The sequence below is a fragment of the Dermacentor andersoni genome, chromosome 2 (genome assembly GCF_023375885.2).
Source record: "Dermacentor andersoni chromosome 2, qqDerAnde1_hic_scaffold, whole genome shotgun sequence".
Classification (NCBI taxonomy): Eukaryota; Metazoa; Arthropoda; class Arachnida; order Ixodida; family Ixodidae; genus Dermacentor; species Dermacentor andersoni.
Window position 1 is genome coordinate 107,608,324 of NC_092815.1, and position 25,506 is coordinate 107,633,829.

Here is a 25,506-nt window from a genome sequence, read left to right on the forward strand (position 1 = left end):
GTGCCATCTGCTGGCCTCCTCGTTAGCTCAGGTGGCAGAGTAACAACCCTGGAAAGGCATTGGTTCCAGGTTCCCAGACCAGGACCAATTTCTCTAACTGTGATGCTTCCTTTTTGAGAAATCCATACAGGTTTTCTTTGCAAGTGGTACAGTTGAGTTGCAGGCAAGGAGGTTGTATATGCATGCATGCATGGTTATACATGCATGGTTTGTCACATTCAATGATCAAAACAGTCGTAGAGGCCAGAGTTACAGATGGATGCACTTGAGCTGCAGAGTCATCAGGGCACAACTTTTGCGATTTGCAATGCAACAGCAAAAAGAGTGCACTCCTCGCACGAGGCTGATAGTAAAATAAACGAAACATATGCTGATCTCTTTCTGTTAAGAGAGGTATTTTAAACAGTCTGGCACTATGGTCATAGTTGCACCAGTCAACAATGTATTGATTGTGTGGCACGCCTTTCTATGCAACCATAGAGCTTTTTCAGTTTTTCTCCATACAGAACGAAATTCAGAATGCAGTTCTCTATCCTTTTTATAAAACAAACAAGATTTGCAGATGGGGTCTATAATTTTGGCTAGAGCTCATGTTTGCAGAGGAGTCCAGTTACAACGTGTCACAGGTGTTCTGAAAAATGTTGCAGTCTTCTGTGTACCAGTCTGTTCTCTGAGTAACATGCGAGTTAAAGGGCCCCACACCACTCCAGGCACCATTACAAATTTTATTTATATGCTGGAAGTTCTAAAACGCCGTCTAGGGATCATTCTGCCGAAATAATTTTTCAAATCGGTTTATTATTGGAGGAGATAGAAGTAGTTGAATGCCCTGTTCACATACTGCCAGGAGGCGAGCGCGACTGCTAACACAGATGCACTTTGCCTCGAGTAGCATCCTCAAGCGACGTTTCTTCCATGCCTTCTCCCATACCAGAGTTGAGGGACTGCACCAGGTTCACGTCAAGAGCCCTGCCTCCCCCCCCCCCCCCCCTTTTTTTTTTCTTCTTTTGCTGCGCGACATTTCCAGTGGCAGCGTTGAGCACTCCACACTCACTGGAAGATTTACCAAAGTAACGTGTCGTCTTGAATGATGTTGCTAGGACTGCATTTTACGTCAGGGCGTTTGCACGCTATCTCGACTGTCTGGTTGGGAGCACCGCTTCATAAAGAGGGAGGACATGCAACGCTTGTTTTGAAATTTCGGTTGCTTTTGCGGCGCACAGCGCTGCAATACTCTGTAGACACGCTAATCTGTACGCGAAACATATGCTGCACTTGTCTGCATGAAATGGCCAAACATGGTGAGGGGCCCTTTAAAAGCACGAGAAGGCAAGACAAATGCAGCTTCGCTGCAGCAAATATCATCACATTTATTCTTTTGTACACCTACAGTATCACAACACAACAATACAGATTTCAAAAAACAACTACAAAATTGAGCTGCTCAACCCCACAAGCTAAAAGAAGAGTTTCTTTTAGAGCCAGTACCAATTAAAATGCATTCAAGTCACTCATCCCCAGAGTAGACCACAGAACCCGTGCTCACCGGCAATAGCGGAAAGAGTGGCTGGGTAGACTTTTTCTGCGGCAGTTAGGTTTAAAATGTCATTGAAACTTGTGACTAGTCAATATCAGATTAGGAGCAAGACCGTGAATGGAAGAACTGTCGTTTGTCAATTGACGTTGTGCCATAGTTTGCAAGTCTAACAGGGTTTCTTTTTTTCTTTCAGCACATCTTGAGCAATGTGTAGTTGCAGAAGACCTCGTTCACGACTGCTATGCCTATTGTGAGCCACTGGACAGAAAATCAGCACAGCCACATCTCCACTACTATACGAAGACGCTGATAACTAGCACAAAGCATATTAAAATGTACATATGCAGGCTCGTAAACTTGTGGAAACAAAACAGAGTTCAACTGAAACAAAAAGATATAGAAACTCTGGGAAGATCTGGAATAGTTCTGTCTTGATCGACACGCTATTGCTACAAGTACCATGCGACCTCTATAAATGAGCTACTATGTACAACACTAATAATGCTTAATATCAGGTGAAGAGGTCAGAGGACAAGTGTCAATCAGTGGAGTAAAAAAGCTGCCTGGAAATAATTGCGACATACATGAACTTTAGTTTCATAACTGTCTACATCCCACTAACTGACAGCACAAACTCACACACAGTTTAATAAGGGCTGTTTTCTTTGGCACGGGTTCCCTGGACAAATCCACAAGACGCTCCCTTGGCAGTACCGTTACTCTTCACTGCTGCTGGAAGGGATGTACTCAGCTGCCTCAGTGCACAGCAGTACCATGGCAGGGCAATTAAAACCAATTGTTCAAGTAAAAAAAAAAAAAAAGGGCATTTCTATTAAACCGCATATGAAAGTCAAGACCTCTGCGATGCAAGGCAATCTCATGCTACACTCCAGCGATAAGCTTCTAGCCGCAACAAAAAGACCCTCATTTATTCCATGAGACTACTTAAATTAAAACTAAAATGACCCTAAAACAAGCAGCTTAAGTTAGCAGGGCTACAGACATGCAGGCAATGTCTTTTAGCAGCTGCGCACAACTGCTGATTGCCAAACTTTTTAAATTTGGGCTTGCTGCCTAGTTGATTTGAACAACATGCTGCTTTCGATGCGTAACGTAAGAAGCTTAAAAAAAAAGTTCACCTGGCTCCTACCAATGCAGTGTGCCAGCACTTAATAAAATGGCACACGTAAATGGCAGGGCAATGGTCGTTGCTTGAGGTCCCGAAAACAAAGTGACTTGTTATTTAAGTAGTGAAAGAACATTTACAAAGTGCATGGACCAAGAGGTAAAAGAAAGAGGAAATGAAGGACTGCAAAATGCATAACGTTTGAAAAGGCAGACGGAGATATACAGGCAATGTATGTGACTAGCGCTTCAAGCTACCATGTTCAAGGCTGTTCCTCTGCAGAGTTTTTTTCCCTAGGAGAGGATGCGGCTAGAGTACCACAAAAAGGCTGCCCATGTGACCGTTGTAAAAAGACATGCCACTTCATTCTCGTGCTTCCTTTTACTGGTATAATTATCCTTGATGAGAGTAATAATTCGAGCTGTACTACTAGAGCAAAACTACACTCCTCATAAGTAAATGCATCTGTAGGAATTGTCAACAGTGGTGCGACCCTTTGATATACCTGTGAAATGCACATCTCACTCACGTTTAGAGCTGGCCAATTTGTGAAACGATTGAGAATGGAAAAATACAGGGCACTCAGCAGGTGCAACTCAGTGCAGAAAAAAAAAGGAAGAAGAAGAAGCTGAAGAGCAGAGGGAACAATGAACTATACAGTTCTCCTTAGAAGTTTCCTGTGCGCAAATGACAAATGGCGTGTAGTATGCATCAGGCGACTCTGTGACCTCAGAAAGTAAAAAAATAGGAGAAGACTTTGACTGTCCATTCAACCAACGCACATGTGTGCCACCTGCGGTGACAAGTTCGGCACGACAGACTTGCCAGTAGTTACACATTTGAGTAAACTAAAGATGATGACAAGCTGTGAGATGTCGAAGAAGAGATAAGCTAGCAGCTCGTTCCTCGCGCTCGAATAGCTGCACTTGTGACACCTCGAGCTGGTCTTTCCAGAGACGATGACAGACTTGGGAGGTTCTTTTCATGCTAGCCTTTCACCTATGCCTGAAGCTTTACTGCTCAGCTGCCGTGGTGTGCTACCACATCGCTGTGGGGCTGGCAGCCTCTCACGAAGATCTGTGACTGTTAGGCGAGCGGGTGATCGTTGCAGGGGCCTGTAGAGTTCTGGCCATCAAAGAAGTCCACCTGTGGCTCTCCCTGCAGAAGCCCTTTCTTTTCCTCGCCAGTTCCATTGTTGTCGGCATACAGCGAGTCGTATACTGGATTGCTGAAGTTTGTGGCCTATAAAATAAGGAATAAGATGGAGGTGATGGCATGAATTGAAACAAAAGCAGTTTTAACATACATTTGAGAATAACTGCTCAGTGTACACAACTAGATAGGCAAGTGCATTTTCCTGTTGAAGAAAAGAAAACAAAAAAAATGCTTTGATAGCGAGAGAACGCTTGAAAAATGTTATTTATGTGCACAGTCGACTTCTGTCAATTCGCCCCTGATGGGACCGACAGAAACTGATTGAATAATCTGGCGGGTCGGATTAAACAATATGATAAAATATGACAAAACACACCCTGAACCAAACGCACAGCCACTTCCTATGCATCCAAATCTTCTTGTTTGCGCCAAAGCTATCATATTTATGGTCTACTCAACAGTAGAAAACTAGTGTAGGAGTTAATAATCTGGCGGGTCGAATTAAACAATATGATAAAATATGACAAAACACCCTGCACCAAACGCACAGCCACTTCCTACGCATCCAAAGCTTCTTGTTTGCGCCAAAGCTATCATATTTATGGTCTACTCAACAGTAGAAAACTAGTGTAGGAGTTATATTATAGAAGCAATATTAAAGCTCCTAAACAAAGTAGAAAGCACTAGATCTTTTAGCTCGAAAAATATGTGTTGCACAAAGACGGACGGTTTTCTAAAGTCAGCTGCGCTGCACCGTTTTTAGTCATTTTCACCGCAGTACACTACTGTTATGCGGTAAAGCATACAAACGCCGTGAAAGTGGTTTTGGTTTTTTATCCAACTGCACCGCGCAGGCTATTCCCAGTCCAAGTTTCATGGAAAAGAAAAAAAGACAGCACGCATTATAATCGGGTAACTATTGTAATCGACCATTGTGAAGTACAGTTATTGCTTGAAACTTTTGGTAGGGCTGGCTGAAAATGAGCATTTCCTACGCGTGATCACGTGTGTTCGACACATTCACTGCCCCTTAAAGGGACACTAAAGCGAAACGATAAATCAGTTTAGACTAACGAACCATTGTTTGAGAACCCTGCAGGCAGTCATTTAAAAAAAACAGTTTGATTATTAGATGAGAAAATGAAGGTCCAAGTATCAGTACTTGAATTTCCCGCCGAAACTCCAGCGCCGCTACGTCAGTGTGACGTCAGGGATTCCAAAGTATGTTTTCGCATTTGGGCCGCGTTGGCTGAATAAAGGTTCCCGAAACTTGCCATGTCTAATATTTGGCTTCTTTAGAACACAATGTAGTCAATCTGTATCGCTATATTTAATTAGTAGGCCCTAGAAGATGCCATCAAAACCAAGACGTCACAGCCCCAAGGTGCGGAAACTTAAGTAGGCGTCGCCACCCGTATTTTGTTCTTGCGATTTTTCTGGCTTACCAAACGCCTTTTCGTTGTAAGAGTGGTGTTTTTGGTGTTGTAGAACGGTAATTTACTGATGCAGAAGAAATCGTTTTTCACTTTAGTGTCCCTTTAAGCTCTGCCAAGATAGATGCAGCCGTTAAAGGGATGATGATGATGACGATTTATGGACTTTATTGGTGCAAGGGCCAGATGTGGCCAAAGAGTGCCAAGCAAACGATAATGAAGGATTTCTGATGGTTATGATGATGACGATCATTAGATGTTATTGAAGCAAGGGCTAGGTGTGCTGAAAGAGTGCCAAGTCAATGGTTATTAGCTGTCAATTGTGTATGAACTGTTAATCTTGAAGGGTGGATGTAACATGGCTGTACAGTGGCCCAAGAAAGACGTAAAGTCCATAAAATATATATGCATTAAAACTATGACAATGACACGTGAGGTATGAGACGTGCGATGGTCATAAAAGATACACAACAAGGGGATGATATACAAAACATATTGGTGTCAGTAGCACTAATGCCTCAGCAGGACCCTTGAATGCAAGGGCCTAGAAGCATGCGCTCTATAAAAACATTATCGTAGCAGCAGCCTCCAGTGAAAGGATGTGCTACAGATCACTTGGGTGTACAGCATGTTTTACACCAACATCGTTTAAAAACGCTAAGACTGGTATACTGTCAAAAAGCGGGTTGTTAAAGGGGTCGCTATTGCAGCTACCATAGGGGTAAGGCATGCCTATGCTGCCTGGCCATGTTCGAATTATCCGGTGAAGGCCAAATTCAGGACCGAAATACCAAAAGTTTAGAACCGTAGAAATGCATGGACGCCAGCAGGGACCTTTGGCCAGGATCGAATCAACTTAAAAATCAAATTACCGGAAGTGTACCGCATTACGTCATTTTCCTGTTGCCCATGGAAAACGTATTAGAGGGGTTTTACCGTATTTTGCAAAGGCAATTCGCAGCAACAATGAATCAAGCCCTGCGGGCATCCGCTTTTATCCATAGTTTCCTGTGTCTTTGAGACATCACTTCACATTATAATCATAATACATATACATATTTTTCTTTTTCAAAAAAACTGAAAGTCATCCTCGTGTATTATATTCATGGTCACATTATTTACGTGCAAATACAGTATTACATAACATTCTGTTTCATGAAATCTAGTGCATGCAAATTGTTCTCAATGTTCAGACTCATCTATAAAAATGGAAGGTATTAAGTCCAGAAATAAATAGCAAATGCCAGTGCAGTAGAACCTTACTAATATGTTCCTTGCTAGTATGTTTTCCCAGTTATGTCAACAAAGCTTGCTCCCGGTACACAGTATGTAAGCATATCGCAAATAAAGTAAATAAAAGCCAATCAGTCATCGATGACAATGGACAGCTGACCTTTGATTTTTTTTTTTGCTGTAGGTTGCACATGTAATCAGTGTGCCTGGCAACTACCTTCTATTCTTGCATTCCCGTGGAAGACATGTTTGAGGAGTTGTGTCGCATTGTGCTAATATAGTGTGTTTTCCCTGAGTTTTGTTCGGTTCAAAGTACCAAGCATCACCTTGTCTGGGTCGAGAGTGAAGGAAGCATTCAGAGCTTCTGCAGCATCATCTTCACAGTCACCACGAAGATAGATGGGATTGCTGATTTCCACATTGCCGCCACCTCCTCCACTTTCTTGCATGCGCACATGGTGGAAAGGTCTGGACCTGCATTTGTGCACAGGGAACAGCTTAGCAGGTAAACAAGCAACGACTCGGAGGGAAGCATTAAAGTTTTGTATACTTAAACCTGCCACCCTTTTGCTTCAAGGTCATGAAGTGTCAAAAGCACGCAATAAAATGCACATACTTAGGTCTGGACTGCTGGTTTGTCATACATTTACACAAGTGTGAAGCTTTGAAAACTTCACACAGAGTCCAGGAAGAAGGCTATCAGAAGTGGTCTGCCTAAGACCATTTACCTTAAAGTGAACCAAAAGCAAGCCCATTCACTAAAGTACAAACTCCTGTCTATATTGCCTGCTACCGATATACTAGCATTAACATCAGGGAGTGTTTTAACCTAATATGAAACACTGTCACGGGGAGTTACACAAGAAGGGTGTCATAGTGCGACCACATTTGAGCAGGCGCGCATACATCTTTACCATCATCAGCCTTTTTTGTGTCCACTGCAGGATGAAGGCCTGCAATCTCTAATTACCTCGGTCCAGCATCAATTGATTCCAACCTGCCCTTGCAAATTTCATAATTTCATCACCCCGCCATGTCTCCTGTTGTCCTCAACTGCGCTTCCTTTCATTTGGCGCCCAGTCTGTACTGTAACCGTAATGGTCCACTGGTTATCTAACATACGCATTACATGCTCTGCCCAGCTCCATATTTTAAATCTTAATGTCAATTAGAATATTGGCTGTCCCCATTTGCTCTCCGATCCACACCGCTCTCTTCTTGTCGCTTAACGTTACGTCTAGCATTCTTCGTTCCATCGCTCTTTGCACGGTCCTTAACTTGTTCTTGAGATCCTTTGTCAATCTCCAAGTTTCAAATCGTTAGTGAAGCAGCAAGGTTAACAAAAACGTTAAAATTATATGACTAGTGTACCTTGGTAACTGCTGCTTATCATGCTGCAGTTTCACTATATCCAGTTAAACTCTGAAAGATGATGCAATTATTGCGATAGCAATTACTGTATTTGTTCGAATATAGGTCGATAGTTATTTAAAAATAATCATATACCAAACTCTAGGGTCGGCTTAGATTCGAGGATTTTAAGAAACGTGCCAGTTTTTAACTAAGAACGATAAATATAGTGCATAGCTAGCGCCGTGTAGAAAAGTCAGTATTGCAGCCACTACTAGCCGTGCCAGTAGCCAACCAAAGTACACGAGCGACATTGCCATTTTGACCTGTGTTGTATTGGCACGCGGCATTGTCTACCAAGTTGACATTTCCAAATTCCCAGAGTTTTCCAGGTTTTCCGAGTGCCGAGTTTCCAGGTTTTCAGAGTTTTCTGAGTGATGCAGAACTATGTTTTATGTCAAGACGGGCTGAAAGCATATCGCCCAATGCTGTCACTCTCTAGTAAGCATATGAAAAAAAAAAAAATGAAAAAATAACGGCTTAATCCAGTTTGAATACTAAGAAGTAGCGTTTACATTATGAAAAAAAAAAAAAAGAACAGAAGGGAGGGGTTAGCAAAACGCACAGCAAATAAATGTATTCCAAAAAAATTGCAAATCGAGTCAGACATTCTCAAATACAAATAAAAAGGAGATGCATACAGAAGCTCGTAAGTCAACCTCAACTGTCCTGACATACTCTCAGCCCGCGCACGACGCCTCAGTGTTGTGTTTCACTACTTTAAAGAGTTTATTTTGGTTTGGATGAGGGACCCCTGCATCTTGGCATCAGCCAACACTTTGTTTTTTGAGCTCAAAACGGCGGCAGCACGCTTCCTTTCCCGTTCATTCCCCAATGCGTAGGTCCTTTCTGTTCTTGTCCTCCTTAGCCACTCGTTCGCCCCACGGACCATTTGAAGCATCTTCTTAGTCAGTTGCACAGTCCATGTCCGATTTTTTGAACTCCCTAGGGGCCGTGAAAACGTCAGAAAAATTGGCCAGTTGGAAAAAATAAATGCATGTCATTTACTGGCCTTAACCCTCTGAGGGTCGAATTATTCTGAAAAAAACTTTCCCAGGTGGTCAAATTACTTTATTGCGGATCTTGAATGTATACAAAGTATAAAGTCGGGAATAAATAGTAAAAAAAAAAAACTAGGAACAGCATTTTGGCATCGGCATCACTCAGAACTGCAAAATGTTCAATAGTATTTCAGAGTGTGGTACTCCTTGAAACACGGGTCTAACGCACAGCGCCTCATCGCAGTCTGCACACCTAAAACACGTGTCTGTTTTCCTCTTGGAGCGCCGAATTATGTTGGTACACACATGACATCTTCTCTGCATGCGGCTACCTTGGGCAGAGGTCTGAGGCACCCTCTTGCGTAAGTGTGTTGCCGCAGAGAGTGAGAATACCTCGTGAGCGGCGGTGATAAACAAGCTAAGAGCAGCGCCAATCAAGATAGAAATCAACTGCCACCGCCCCTGCAAGAGAGTACCGACAAAAAGAAAAATCCCATTTCGCACGCCTCTGTTGTGATCATGCGGCGAAATCAAAACCGCAAAAGGGGTGTTGCCGCAGTCAGCGCGACGCGCTGAAGTTAGAAATCAGTTCTGTTTACCTCCGCAAGTAGGTAGCAGAAATTTCAAATGCTTCTTGTTATTGTTATTTGAATACACTGTAGGCCCTTCACGGCCCGTGCAGGAGTGGTACAGAAATGCAATGAAAAAAAAAAATATCATGATGACAAGTCAATACACTGAATGCGGTTAATAAAAGAGTTGATGTTATTGCAACACACAGTATCGTTAGTTAACTTGTTCCACTGGGAAATGGCCAACGGAAAAAGGGAATGCTTGTGAACATTAACACGACTTGGGGGAAGATAGATTGTTTTGGAATGATTTGGTCTGGTTGAGCGTTTTGGAGGATCTTGCAGGTAATGAGAATGTGCTATCTGGAAATGACCTAAATGTAAGTCCTAAGAGGTGGCACCACCTCCCAGTGAGCACGCATCGTCATTATGGCGCGAAACTTCAAACGGAGGGTCAAAACCGTACCCGTACGGCAAAGACCTTGCGGGACAGAAAACCGCCGCCGTACATATACGGCAGAAACCTTCGAAGGGTTAAGGGCTCAATCCGCCACAGGCACAACATTCGAAAATGCTCTGCAGGCCTGTCGGTACACGTGTTAGGCATATTGGTGCTCGCACTGTGACAGGAAATACCGGGTGCACGCGTGTATAATTAAGGAATACATACTGTGTCCTGTGGCAATAGACCCTTCCCACGCTTGTTATGCTTCACTGCAATACTCTTGCATATGCTTCACCAAGTAACATTTCTGTACAGAGGCGAAGCTGACTTTCAGGAACCGGCGTTATGCAACGTACCGACAACAAAGGCGGAGTCTGTGCCATTGCTGACAGCAGCTAATTCTTTCAATAAAAAACTCGGCATCCAACGGCAAGAAGCTTCATAGCGAACGTCGAAGCAGTTAGGCCTAGCGTTGCCGCAATGGCAGCAACGGCTGCCAGCGGATCTGCGTGCGAGAGTGCCGGTTCGAGGTGCCGAAGTAATCAAAACGGCAGCGGTGGTGTCTTTGATTATTGCCGTTTCGGACCTGCGGTCATGGCAAAACATCCGGAAAATCGGACGGTGAAGAGTTCTTCCGTCCGAAATTTCCGACGTTCTGATACATTGACTCTATGGGGTACGTGGTGGTGCCGTGAAGCCAGTCCAAATTATCGGGAATGCAGAAAGTTGGTCGGTGACTGTGCACTGGCAACTTCTCCAGCCGATGACAGGGCGTCAAAGACGATTCATTACAATTCCTGTCTGTTACTCGAGCCAGCATTACCGCGACTTTTGCCCCTTTAAATAAAATTACAGCTAATTTTCCTTCATAGAGGCACGAATTCCCTGAGTTTTCACCGAGTTTTTCCAGACTACTCAAAATCCCTGAGAATTCCCGGTTCTTCCAGCTTTCCCAGTTGGTAGACACCCTGATGTTGTGCCATACTCACCGCTTTCTCTTCCGGTATATGAGCACCGCCATGGTAACGAGCACAACCAGTGAAATGGTGACAACCACAGGAATCAGGATGGCGCCCAAGACTGTGTGACAAGAACAGAGCAAGTCTTGTATAATAATATCTACATACTTTATGTGCCCGTTTTGAGAAAGATGATTGGCAGGAAAAATAATGATGTTGCCAGCCTTCTGATTTTGACAATAACGAGTGGCCAAAGAAACTACCAGGGCACATGTTCACTTCACAAACGTCAACACTATGTACAATGCCTAGATTCTTAATTTTATGATTTTATCACACACTGAAAGACGGAGATGATCATAAGAGAGCACATGGCTAAAAACAATCATCGCAAGCACTGAGAATGGCATGGAAAGACATCTGGCAATCCTGAAGTGTTAAATATCATCCAACCTTGCATGTGAAGCAGGCACCAGCAGTAGACTATGGCATAGCATACTTTTTACAACCCCTGATATGCAAGTCGTTTGCTTTTTTTTTTTTTGAGCACCAGATTTGAGCACCGAGTGCTTTAGCTATGAAAGAAAGTCCTAAACCTAAAGCTATTATCTACAAACTTGCCCACAAACTGCTGATGCCGCAACACAAGCAAGGCAGAGGGATGACATGTGCATTAAGCCACATACTGCTCACGTGCACTAAGGAATAACTAACCAGAGCCAAAGAACAGAATAAAAAGATAGATTACAGGAGAGAGAGAGAAGTGGTTCTTGTGGGGAAAGGATGAAAGGCTAGCACTATCTTCTGCAACCCATGCGGGAGCACGGCTCAGCGCCAGCAGGGTGGGGGAGATGGGAGTAAAGGAGAGAGAAGGTAGGAGGGTCGTCCTAGCAGCATCAGAGCAGCCCGGCCGGGAGGGCCAAGTGGGTTCGTCCGGAGGAGTAGGATGGTGATAGACCGTATAGGAGGTGGCCCAGCAGAAGCGAAGTAGTGGCGGATCAGGAAGCTCGAGGTGGTGGGATGGCCGTTAGGCTATCCGTCTTTGTAGAAATTTCCTATAGTCTCGCCGAGAGCCCCGACGAGTCGAGGTACTCGACGACACTTAGGAAGGCCGGTAGCTGATTACGACAGGGAAAGAGGATATCTTCCTGTTGTGAACATGGGAGCCCGAGGCGGTGGAACTCCTGCAGAAGTCGGCCGCGGTGCTGCAGGTGAGCAGGGCAGACCAGCAGGAGGTGCTCCAGAGTCTCTGGTTCACCGCAGGAGGCACAGGCTGGCGAGGTGGCTTTAATCATCTAACAGATGTTTGTGCATGATGTTCATATTCCTTTCCTTTTTTTTTTTCAACACCTTGGCAACGATGTTGTACATGTACGCAAGCTTGATTGTAATCATAATAATGTGTGCAAAGACTTTTCAGATTTCAGGAAGTCATTTACATGTGATTGCATTACCGTTCATACAAATATGGTATTAATACACTAGTCATTACTATTTACAATATAATACAATGCACTTTATTTACAAGGTACTTCTGGCTGACTACCTGAGCTAAAAGCTGTATAACATAGCTTGATGGATGCCTACTAGCCACTACAAGACAGATATGGCAACACAGCACATAAGATATAGAAATGAGCAGTGCAGAACAGTAAATCACAATGTACAAAAGAAACAGAGAGTATTCACACTATCAAAGAACCTAAAAATAATAGAAATAGCCACCCTGGAAAATTTGCCTTATTCATTCAGCAGAAACGAACTTACTGCTGTTTGTGAGTTTGACCCTCAGAACAGAAAGCCTACTGAGTCAATTTGGCGGCATTTCCATCCACCTGCAAAATAGCTCCGCTGCATGTTTGGGTGTTGCTTGCTTTGTTTTTCCCTGGCATTTGGTGATACCTATCTACTCATTCGATCAAACTCTCATCTTGAGGACTAGGTTTACAGAGAACAGCAGTTCCCAATCTGCACAGGATGAACCAGGAACTGGATTACAGTGTCAAATGTAAATGCTATCTCTGCATAAGATTCAGTTGCTCACTAGACAGCAAGTGAGATTTTTAAAACATGTCAGCCTTAATGCCCAGGTCGCTCGTCACACTGTTCTTGCATTCACAAAACAAAAGACCGCGTTAATAAGCCAGAACTTACTATTAGGCAAGTTGTCAGAGGCAGAGGTGCTGTGGTCACTGTAAGCAATCTGATCAACCCTGTCTTGGCAGCGTGGGCCAGTGAATCCTCGGGCACATAGGCATGATGGCATTGCATCGTTCTGAGATGACAGCAGGCATGTGGCATGGTTGAAGCAAAAGTTTTTGCAGCTGGTGCTCTGGTCACAATGCAGACCACCCCAGCCCAGGGGACACCTGCAGGCATCATGTCCCACAGAAATCATGTCAGAATACAAACTCACCGTTCTCAGCGATTATAAAGTGCCTTATACCGCTTTTGCACGGAAGAACTTGTGCCAGTTTCCTTCAGCTATTGGTAAATTCTTCTATATGCAACATTGCAGGAATGGAACCACTTTCCTGGAGACACTGCTACCATTATTGATGACAAGCTTTTTCTTAGGGCATTAGGCAACATTCTACAATTAGGAATCAATATTATTGACATAAGAACTTAGGTTGCATAACATAACATACGAATATTATGTTGCTTACTTTATTTGTTGCAATTTACAGTTATTTCTACATTTCACCATTCCACTCTGTAACGCCCACAAGCTATGAGGGTAACACACACACACACACAAAAAGAAAATATTTGTCATTGCCTTTAAAGAAAGACAAACTAAGAAGCACTGAAAGATGAATGCCTTCATGGTCCTGGGTGAAGTCAAGAAAAACTTTGAAACATGTGAACTGGTGCTAGGTTCTGACTAGTTATCTTGAGGAACATACACGTTTTAAAGGGACTGACAACTAATTTTCATGGTACCCATATTTTTTAGCACGATGGAAAGCTTACCAATCAGTGTCTCTAATCATGAAGTGGTAACACAGAAAATGCTGTTGAACATATTTTATCACAATTTTTTGATCTGCAGTGAAGATGTAGTCGTTCACTGGGAGTATGCTGAAAACGGTGATAGGTGAGGGTGATAGCGATTACATGCTGACATTAGTGGAAGGCAGACAACAAGTGCGGCCGTAGCTGTGAGAAATATTATATTTTATCAAGTCGATGTTCCTGCGATTCATGTTTCCGAAGTGTTAAAGTTTTTCTGCGATAATAGCTACGTGTTTTCGTGGTTTCCTGTCCAACTGCTTAGGTATTTAACCATTTAAAGCTAAACTAATCGGATCAAAACCGAAATGACGCTTTCACATGTGTTGCGCAGTTCAGCGTGTTGCCCTTGCCATGCGTGCGCTTTTGATTTCCGAAGCACAGAATAAAGCACTACAGTCTAATAATATACCAACTTCAATTTTAAGCAATAATTATGCTGTACTTAATAACACTTGACTTATGTACAGGAATCTCATAGTATACATCTGAAGTACCAAGATTTCACTGCCAGGCCTCGCCACTTACTGATTTTTTAGGCTTTGTTTGCCAATTTAAAGTTATAGTTCCTACTTAAATTGCGAACAGCATGCTGGATTCTTATCATCATAAATCCCCTTTAATTCCCTTTAATTAAATCCCTTTAATTCAGAACACAAGGGAAAAATTGCATGTAATCATGTTAAAAAGTGCCACATGCACATGACAGTAGATAGTATTATGGAAGTATTGCTCATGAAACATAGGTGTCAGACCACACTTATTACAATGACTTGCAAGCCAACCTCCGGTGAATCTTTTTATATTAGTGTTATACTATCTTGGTGTTCGTTTAAGCATTATACTGTTAGGCCCACGAAATATCTATTGCTTGACAATGGTTTGTGTGTGCAAATACTGAATCGTAGGATTTCGAATTGAATATCACAAATTTTTCACAAAACTTATTGTTTGCAAATTTTGGGCAAGAAAGTACAGCGCTGCACATTCTGAACAGTCTTCTAGCATTGCATATCAAGAACATAGCAAGCTATAAGTAACTGAAGTACACAGAAATCAAGACATACCATATGGTCTACTCTTGTTAACAGGAACACCAAATTAGTATTCCAGCACTTACTACAGCTCAATTGTAGTATATGAAAGTCTGGAAAATATATTTTATTAATGAAATTCCTATTGAATAGAATCAAGTGTTTCTTTTTCTTTTCTTTCGCTGAAACTAATGAATTAAGTGACAGTCTGTTGTACTGAATACTAATGAGGTTCTCAGTTTAATAAAAGGATCTGTGGTTTGCACCAATCTTTTATTTATTGCACAGAAAGTTTTGCTTTCTAGTTCTTCTCCAAAATATAGAAGGGCTACCCCAAATTCACAGCAGGTGGTTTATTGTAAGGCTAATTTGCACATCAGACGACAGGATAGCGCATCACGTGGCCCTATCACGGTGCAAATGCATGCAACCAGGTCATGACACTTTCACGCTCGCTGTGCAAATCCAAAGCTAGTCTTATGACGGGTTGCTCGAAGCTACAAAAAGAGGCTGATGTGCGTCTGAGAATAGCATGGGGAACAAGTACAGTGTGTTGCAAAGATGGCGGCCGTGAACAACATTCTTTCTATCTTGTGCATTTGCTTTCATTTGCGAGGCAGTTTGTCAACTTTCCAAGTGCCGCTCAGTTGCAGCAAATAAATCTGCATTTGATTCAGTACCAAACTGTAACGTTATTTGCTGACGCCCGATGAAGCACCCTGATTAGGCCTAAGCAGTATAGCCGTGAGAAAAATTCACCGATGGCCAATGTGGTAGTGGCCCACAAGCCGCTGCAGAATGCTTGCCACTCATAAGTTCGTTCGGGTGGTTCGGCAGTGCTCGGTCCTGAGATAAGGTGTGTGGGTTAGACTGACGACTGTTGAAAAGCATGAAATTCGTCTCCGTGTATTTAACAAAATCTGCTTGCTTATTGGCAGCTAATTGGCCTCATCTTCACACATGCTTTCGAACTTTACAAATTCGCGCTGCTGTTGTTGCCATTACCTCTGTCTGTGTCGCATTATCATTTCGATCGGTCCTGTCGAGTCGGATGAACCTTGTGCCGACAGAGGCGGCACCGCATCAACCGGTGTTGTTCTGCGAATTGCGGCGTTTGAAATTTTGAGCACTTGCTGTGACAAAATTCACTGTCGCATCAGCTGGGGCGGTCTGCAGTGCACTTGACGTTCCTTTACGGTGAAAAAAATGCTCACTTGGGCGGCATTGAGCATGAGGGGTTACGCGGCACATGTGACATGTGGCACTGCGCAGGTCTCATCATCATCATCAGCCTGGTTACGCCCACTGCAGGGCAAAGGCCTCTCCAATACTTCTCCAACTACCCCAGTCATGTACTAATTGTGGCCATGTCGTCCCTCCAAACTTCTTAATCTCAACTGCCCACCTAACTTTCTGCCGCCCCCTGCTACGCTTCCCTTCCCTTGGAATCCAGTCCGTAACCCTTAATGACCATCTGGTTATCTTCCCTCCTCATTACATGTCCTGCCCATGCCCATTTCTTTTTCTTGATTTCAACTAAGATGTCATTACCTCACATTTGTTCCCTCACCCAATCTGCTCTTTTCTTATCCCTTAACGTTACACCCATCAGTCTTCTTTCCATAGCTCGTTGCGTCGACCTCAATTTAAGTATAACCCTTTTCGTAAACCTCCACGTTTCTGCCCCGTAGGTGAATACTGGTAAGACACAGCTATTATACATTTCCGCAGGTCTCAACACTGAATATATTAAATATCCAAAGAACTAAATCGGAGATATTCAATTTGCAAATCAAATTATTTGAGCACTTACTATTAGATTCGGTGATACCAGAGTATTCACACACGCCTGGTTTTCAGCAGACAATGCACTTGGAAGAGCAAGTTAATTTTCTCTTGTGTTTTACCTTACATCATGGTTTGTCAATTCCATTCAGGCCAGTCATGCTGAATATTTTTACAAGCTTGCTTGATGCCGAAAAGACAACCTGGGTGCTGTGCAATAAGCAATTTCAAGTTTCCACAATAATTAGGCTAGTTTGCAACCTCTTTCGGAACTCTGTTTGCATCTATTTGGTGCAAAATGATGGCCTTATTAGTTTAGTAAACGAAAGGCTATTTTTCCTTTCTGAATTTTATGTATGGCTCAAAGCACCAATGATGTCATTATGTGAAATCAGGCTTCACACATTTTTTTTCCTATATTCGTGTTGATTAGGGCAAGAAAAGTAAGAAATGTTGTCAAGTGTGTTTTTCACTTATTTTCAAATGCAATGTAATCCTTTTTTTATGAAAAAGCTACCTCGGCCTCACCTTGTCACTATCTACAATATTACGGAACACTGGTGTGGAAATACTTCAGCATTGTTTTCGTTACCATCGTCTGGCAGTCCCAGGGTTGCACAAGGTGCTTTTACTCCTCATACAATTAAACCTCGATACAGTCGTCGATCGATTTTGCGGGGACCGAAGAAAAGTCCAAAAAGTTTGTTAAAAAAAAGTGTGTGTGTGTGTGTGTGTATATTGCTAAGAGGTTTACTAGTAACGAAAGCAGGCAAATGGGCAGCAGTCAGAAATGTTCTGCCAAGGACAGCAACCACGAGCTCAGGCCGGTGGCGATGCTGCTGAGGCACAGGCTACTCTTCTTCGTTACAATCACCTCCCCGCAGAAAAATGCGCTATTCTGGAGGCTTAAGGCAAAGAGACTAATATTGGGTCATAGTACAGCTTAATGCTAGAGACGTGGACAAGTTCACGGATGTAATCGCATAGGTCGGTCGAGGGGCTCGATGATGTAATTGATGGAGGACGTTTGCTCCAGACCGCGGTAGTGTCCAAGGTATTTTGCGACAAGTTTTGCAGAGAGGCCGGCTGCGGTAGCGGGTACCCGAAGTCATATGAGAGAGCCAGGAGAAAAAGTTGATGCAGAACGGTCGGCAGGTTGACGGGATTGCTGCTGCCACTGGTCCTCAGTGGAAAAAGAGCAAGCAAGCTGGCAGCATTCCTCGGCATGTCGAGCAGCTTCAGTTAGCGGAGTACTTTCGTACGTGTCAGGTTTATATGAAAGAATGGCATTGAATGTGTTAGATGTTCTCGTTCGTATAGGAGAAAGTAAGGGGAAGATCCAATAGTTGCTTAGGCCGCAGTATTGTACGCATACGTCATGAAAGGGAGAACTTGGTCCCAATATGAATGATCAGAGGCGACATACATCGAGAGCATATTGCCAAGAGTACGATTGAAGCGCTCCGTCATGCCGTTAGCGGATGGTACGCTGTACTGGTGCGGTGGACGATTCGGCATTCATCGAATAGTACCTTCAAAGTATCGGAAAGAAAGGCATGGCCTCTATCGCTCAGAAGTTCACAAGGGGCACCGTGGCACAGAATGAAATGTCGTAACAGAAACGATGCAATGTCACGGGCGGTGGCAGTCGGCAGAGCGGCTGTTTACGCATAGCGGGTCAAGTGATCCATTGCAACAATAATCCAGCGGTTCCCTGCTGGAGTGGATGGTAGCAGTATGTATACAGTGAAACCTCGCTAAACCGTAGTTGGCTGGAGCACGAAAAAGGTACGTACTAAAGGCAGTACTGTTTAACCGAAACAGCATGAGATCGCCCTCCTACTTGTCAAAAACGGAACTCAGAGAGAGCGCGATGAAAGGGGAAAAAACATGCAGTATTTATTCACTTCGCACGACAAGTGTTACTTTCGATTGATGCCGCCACGGCCTAGCAGCGACGACAGCGGCCTGCAACTTACAGAAGCTGTAAGCCAGCTTTCCAGCCAGCCCCCTCTTCTCGGCAAACACTCGCATGGCAGATTCCTTGTTGGCGTCGCAAGTTCTCCGTGCACGTGGGCGGTAGCGCTGCAGAAGTCACGGGGCGCCTTTTTCATTGCGAGGTGCTGTTCTCGTCGCGACGATTGCATTCATGAGGCTGACGTAACGCGCAGCTTCTGCCACTGTCGGGCCTGAATCGCTTGTGCTGTCGCTTTCCGTGTCGTCCTCATCATGGTTGTTAGGTGACACTTCGGCAACAACAGAGGCAACAATGGCAAAAAGTCAAACCTCGTAGCTGACATCTCTTCACGGTTGCAGCACGCTACCGACGAACTTCTTCGCATTACAAATGCGCACACCGTAGTCAACAGTAGATCCCTGTTGCGTGCCAATGCCGACTTCTTTGTGCCACGTTTGATAGCACAAACAATGTCGAATTTTTCTTCTATGTTGAGCACCCGGTGCTTTCTATCCGAGCTTCGGCATGACATGAGTTCTAGCCTGCAAAATGCACAACGCTCTCAGGCATGGCGCCAAAATGATGATGATGTTGACGTGGCTTCACACGCAAACGCACAGGGCGCTTGGAGGCCGTTGTTCCGCTCTCTGAGGCTTGTTGTTCTGCCAGGCTGCCCATTGAGGACGATGCACCGCCATGATTGCGCGACAAAATGTGGAAACACTACATGTTAACTGATACGTACACAATAAGCTGGTACGGTTTATGCGGATACAAAACGCATAATATTCAATGGCCGCTGAGTCGGGGATGTGACTTTACTACTTTTAAAATGAAACTACTGTTTAAGCAGGTACAGTTTAACGAAGTTTTACTGTATTGAGGTGTAAAATACATGGTGTTCTATGAACAAGAACATATAAAAAGTTAATTTCTTCGTTATATCAAGAATTTTGTCATATTGAAGTTCATTATATAGAGGAGGAACTGTAAACGCCTTATACCCAATTACACCTAAATTCAAGAACTGGTAAAACAACATCATTTGTAGGGACAACTCAAATGACATTAATGACAGACAAAACTTGTAAAGGATCACAATTTCATGCCCAATTTACTTGCATTGAAAATTGACAAAATTCCATTCATACTGCTCCAGTTTAATTGGTTAATGGTCGACAAAAAGGCAAGAGTGCAAATAGACTCACTTGCAGAGAGGCTGGCCTGCCGAGGTGTAGCAGACGCCGCCATGGAGGCATGGAAAATCAAGGCAGATGTCGGCGAGACGGCTCTCGCAGCGCTCGCCAGTGAATCCCGCAGGGCAGACGCAGCGCTGTGTGAGACCCTCCTCGTGCTTGGTGGTGATGCAGGTGGCGCCATGCAGGCAGCCACAGCTTGAGCCACCCGAGGAACAGTCACTGCCCAAGAGACCAGCCGGGCATGTGCAGGGAAGCTTCTTGCGGCCCAGGCAGGTTCCTGAGCAGAAAGAAACAGGCATGCTTTGTTAGCAGGCTGCTCAATATTTTTTACTGTGTGTTACAAAATGGATAAGCTCTGATGAAGCACTTTTTGACTAGTCTACATCAAATTAGGTGCTGTTGCATTAAAATATCTTGGCATTCAGCTCCGATAATAAGAATGAGTGCTGCCTCCAGGGTAGCATAAACTGCATTGAGAAAATGCAGCGACATAGAAAGACAATTTTTTTTTTTCTCAGTGGCAATTCGAAAACACTTTACTTCATGATTATTCAATGTTCTTTATTTATACAAGAAAGTCAAAAGGGCACAGGTTCTTGCTAGGCATCAGGCAAGCAAACCAGCTAATAAGCCTGTGCAAAGTACCGGGAAAGCACTGTACTAGCTCAATTATTTCTCGTGTTGCAGCAGTAGAAATGACCTAGTCTCAGTACGACTTCTATCAGCTCTCCATTATCATTTACCCGTTACTCACAGAGCTTATTGGTTCCTAGATCAACTGCAAAGATGTCTTATTGCCATGTTTTTGTCTTATCTCAAAGTTTAGAAGCCACATGTTCCCAGCTCACACCGTTTTGAGTTTATTACTCGTATGTGCATTCAAGTGCAGCGGAACCCACTGATAACAATATAGCTTTAAACAACATATAAGATATAACAATGAGCAGCCGGTGCACCGTCAACTTTCCTATGTGTTCTATGGTAAAATAAACCGCTTACTGCAATGTTCCTATGCCACGTTAGTTTTCGGTTATAAGTTATAACAACTAAATCTAGCCATGAGTGTGTGTGCCAAAAGGGAAAATAATGCAAAACTGTAGGGAAAAAACAAACAAACCGGAAACACAAGCCGCCGTATACCCTCCTTTGTGTTGTGCACCCCGCATGACATGCCTTCATTGCATTGCCTCGAAAGGGGGGGGGGGGGGGAGAGAAAAAAAAAGAAGAAGAAGAAGAAGGAAAAAAAAAAGACATCTTTGCCACACTCATTTTTGTGCCGGCCTTGCGCAGTCCTCTTCTGTCTTCTTTCCACCTTCTTGCTGTCGTGGAAGAGGGGGCGGGAGTGAGATGGAAGAGCGTTGATGAAGCCGTGTTGTGCTGAGTACAGCACGAAAGAGGGCGAAATATGCGGCAGCTCGTGTTATAAATTTCTTTTTCAAAGATTTTGCGGTATTTTTTCCTCTCAGTTCACACCCCCCAGTAGCCAGATTTAAATGCAACAACTGATAACGCGGCATGGGAACATTGTACTCAGCGGTTTATTTTACCATAGAACACGCACAAAAGTTCACAGTGCCAGGGATGCTCACTGTTACATCAGGGTATTGTTAAAACTGGTAATGCTATAAGTGGGTATGACTGTACTTCCTTCTAATTAAAAGAGTACTGACGCAAAATTTCGAAGTCAAGTTAACGTGTGCGATCGATTAATGTGGGCACACACACATCGTCTACAAAATATCAACGGCAAATACAACTCAGAACATATTTAGAATCGATTTTAAAGTATGTTTGCGCAGCCAACTGCAAAACGCAGCACCTCACGACATCGACATTGAGAAAGGAATGTAAACAACCGAGAAAATGCTACGTCACGAGTTTGTGCTGCCGTCGGGGCGAGCCCTGCGAGCAAGTTTCTCGCCACTCCGATCGTCCTGGTGTTTTTGTTTTCTTTTTTTTCTCCCCGGTCGTGACGCTGATCTCTTTCGCCGCTGAAGACAGCACAAAAATCGGCTAAAATTTGTTTCTGACAAGAAATAACTCATAAAGTGGCCTCGAAATTGTGCATGTTATAAAACGTTGCGCGATATCGTAGTTGGCGTGATTTCGACTCGCAAGCGGTCAGTGCAGCGCAATCGTCTCTGTGAAGCGGCTTGCCTGGCTAACGTGTTTTCTCATCGCTACCAACGGCGACAGGAAAACTATTTGTATTGTCACTTATGAGCGACATAAATGTGCAGACGTTGATTGTGTTGACGAATATAGATGCTTTATTACCAGCTGCGGACAGGACGCAAGGGCTGTTGGCCTCGGATCCGACAGCCAGCGAGCTAGGCCTACATATAATTTCGCAGCGATTGCCGGCTCACCTGGCTATACCATCGGCGTCGATAAGCGACAGAGGTGGTCCGAGTTCGTGCGCGCCATTGGATGCTTAGAATTGACCCCGTTGAAGAGCAGCCAGATTTGCTCGTTTCATTTCAAGTGTGCCCAGTATAAACAAAACCGGCCGAGCTTAGAGCAGTTCGACTCTCTTCCGCCAAGACTATGTACCCCCAAGCCTGATGCTGTGCCGATTTTTACCTCACCTGGTGTTCTGCTCTGGAATATGCTTCATTTCTAAAGCGCCCGCGACGAATGGCTCGTACTACTTGTAACAGTGCATACGCATATGAATAGCTGTTGCTAGCCGCACTTTCCGAGTCGCTGCTTTGTCGTGGATCCAGTCAAATGTAGTTGGCCACATCTAATTCGGCGAGGACTACAGCAAGCAGGAAGCAGTTGCCGCTGGACGACGAAAACGAGGACGACGGTTATGGCGAGGACATCGCGAAGCATGTGCAGGCGTGGCTCGTCACAGTTTTGTGCAATCATGTGCCCAGCTGTGTTTACATTCCTTCTTTGGCCCATCTCGTTGCTCTCTCAAACCGAAACTTGGACTGGTCGCTACAAACAAGACTCCAAATAATTACCTGCCGCGCTCTGAAGCTTATGATGTTTCGTGCCGTGATTACTGGGTCATTAGCTACTTATTGCAGCAGAAAAAACACGATTGAAAATTTTTGTGTCAGTCCTTGAAAATGTTTGGATGTTCGTTCCCTGTGCATTTTTTGTGCAACTCAGTTACAAAAATTTGATTTTCTTGGCACATGAATGCTGGTATAAGTGGGTTCAACTCTATACAGTGAAACCTCGTTAAACCGTAGTTGGCCGGAGCTCGGGAAAGGTACGTACTAAACGGTAGTACTGTTTAACCGAATAGCATGAGATCGCCCACTTACCTGTCGAAAACGGAACTCAGAGAGAGTGCGATGAAAGGGGAAAAAACATGCAGTATTTATTCACTTCGCGCGACAAAAGCGTTATTTTGGTTTGATGCCGCGGCGGCCTAGCACGACGACGACAGCGGCCTCAAACTTACTGAAGCTGCGTGCCAGCTTTTCAGCCAGCCCCCTCTTCTCGGCAAACACTTGCATGGCAGATTCCTCGTTGGCATTACGTATTCACCGTGCACGTGCGCAGTAGCGCTGCCATTGCCGGGTGCCGGAGTTTTTCATTGCCGGGTGCCGGAGTTTGGAATAATTTTCATTTGGAATAGAGTTACGTTATCGCGCCCCTATTGTCGTCGCGACGATTGCATTCATGAGGCTGACGTAACGCGCAGCTTATGCCACTGTCGGGCCTGAATCGCCCGTGCTATCGCTTTCCGTATCGTCCTCGTCACTGTCGCTAGTCGACACTTCGGCAACAACACAGGCAACGATGGCGAAAAGCGGAACCTCGTAGCCGACATATCTTCGCGGTCGCAGCAGCGCTGACGAGCAACTTCTCCGCATTCCAAATGCCACACACTGTAGTCAACAGAAGATCCCTGTTGCGTGTCAGCGCCGACTTCTTTGTGTCACGTTCGATAGCACGGACGATGTCTAATTTTTCTTCTATGCTGAGCACCCGGCGTCTTTTTTTATCCAAGTTTCGGAACGACGCGAGTCCTCGCTTGCACGATGCCATAACGCTCTCTGGCACCGCGTCGAAATGATGTTGATGTTGATGTGGCTTTACGCGCAAACGCACAGGGCACTTGGAGGCCGTTGTTCCGATCTCTGAGGCGTGTTGTTCTGCCGGGCCGCCCGATGGAGACGGCGCAGCGGCGTGTTTGCGCAACGAAAAATTGAAACGCTACGTTTTAACCGATGCGTACGCAATAAGCTGGTACGGTTTGTGCGGATACGAAACACATTATGTTCAATGGCAGCTGAGTCGGGGATTTGACTTTACTACTTTTAAAACGAAACTACTGTTTAAGCGGGTACGGTTTAACGAGGTTTTACTGTACATACTCAGGGCCTGACAGTATCCTTTAAAGGGTGACAAATCTCAACTATACATCAAGACATCCAGGAAACAAATGTGTCAAGTGGCAGCCTGCGAACAGCATGACAGTGCTCGTAACAGAGTAATAACACACTGCAGCTCTTAAAAGCAAGTCACTGCAGAGTTGGACTGTTTGGTGCAATGAAGAACACGGTGAAACAGCACAGCACAGATATCCTCTCAGTGTGCCCCCACCCCCCCCACCCCACCCCATGTAGTTAAACATTCACTTCAACTAATAGTTACAGCTTTAGTAACTGACTTACCGCCGTTTCTGCAGTATGAGTCACACAACGGTGTGAGCCTGTCACAGCGTTCGCCGGTGTAACTGCTATCACATATGCACTGACGTACGCCAGTCTCATTGACACGGCACACCCCGTGCACGCAGTGGTCTTCTTCTCCCTGAGTGCGGCAGGGGTCCTCTTGGGTGCACCTGCACAGCAAAGACACTCTTGTTTGCAGCTAACGAATTATGTATGCCATGACAGCAGCATACACAAGTGATGACCCCCCTGTAACATGCTCAACTATTATGTGTCCCGCACGGTTTACTGGACAGGTGCGTGCACACTCCAGAATTCACATGGATATTCACTCACACTGAGACAAGGAACCTGCCACACATAGCTATAAATCCCAATCTTATTCGAGAACAAAAGCTCTACACCAAAGAAATACAACGTCGGCCAAAAGGATGTCAAAATGAGACAAAAGAGTAGTATGGCAGTGTTTATTTGGTTGTACATATTTTACTTAACTCTTCCTACTGCACCCATTGGGCACCGTTAGCCCGCTATCAATGGTTTGAAGTAACGCTTTCGAGACCTTCCGTGCCGCTCACGGACACACTGCACTATCGGACGTGAAGAAGTTTTTTTTTTTCTAAGCGGTTTGCTTTTCCCCCGCAAAGCGATGATTTTTGAATGTGCTCCAAAGTTTTTGCGATCATCAAAGTGGAAAGTAAAAATGGCTGCCTAATATAGATGGTTTCAAACATGCCTTCAAGACCTTCCGTGCTGCTCATGGACACTCTGTGCCATCGCATGTGAAAGAGGAGAACTACATATTTGTTTTCTAAACAGTTAAACTTTTTTCCCACCAGGTGGTTTGAATGAGCTCTGAAGTTTTGCAATCGTCAAAGTAGAAAGCAAAAATGGCCGCCTCCAGGAGCGGTGCACGTGCATTGAAAGATTGCGTCTTACAATTTTGTTGTGTCTACGGCTGATTTTTATAGATAGCTTGAGCAGCAGTGAGTCTGAGGATGCTGC

At 44.4% G+C, this 25,506-nt stretch overlaps 1 protein-coding gene across 1 annotated transcript in view; it reads right to left on the bottom strand.

Moving 5' to 3' along the window:
* Window positions 1–1,350: 1,350 nt before the first annotated feature.
* Window positions 1,351–25,506, bottom strand: part of LOC126541462 (prolow-density lipoprotein receptor-related protein 1-like) — a 230,185-nt gene continuing 206,029 nt past the window's right edge. The window contains 6 exon segments of the mRNA XM_050188197.3: window positions 1,351–3,905; window positions 6,811–6,958; window positions 10,902–10,992; window positions 13,026–13,240; window positions 19,871–20,138; window positions 24,502–24,671. Coding sequence (XP_050044154.2) covers window positions 3,750–3,905; window positions 6,811–6,958; window positions 10,902–10,992; window positions 13,026–13,240; window positions 19,871–20,138; window positions 24,502–24,671 — 1,048 coding nt within the window. The 3' untranslated portion in view covers window positions 1,351–3,749.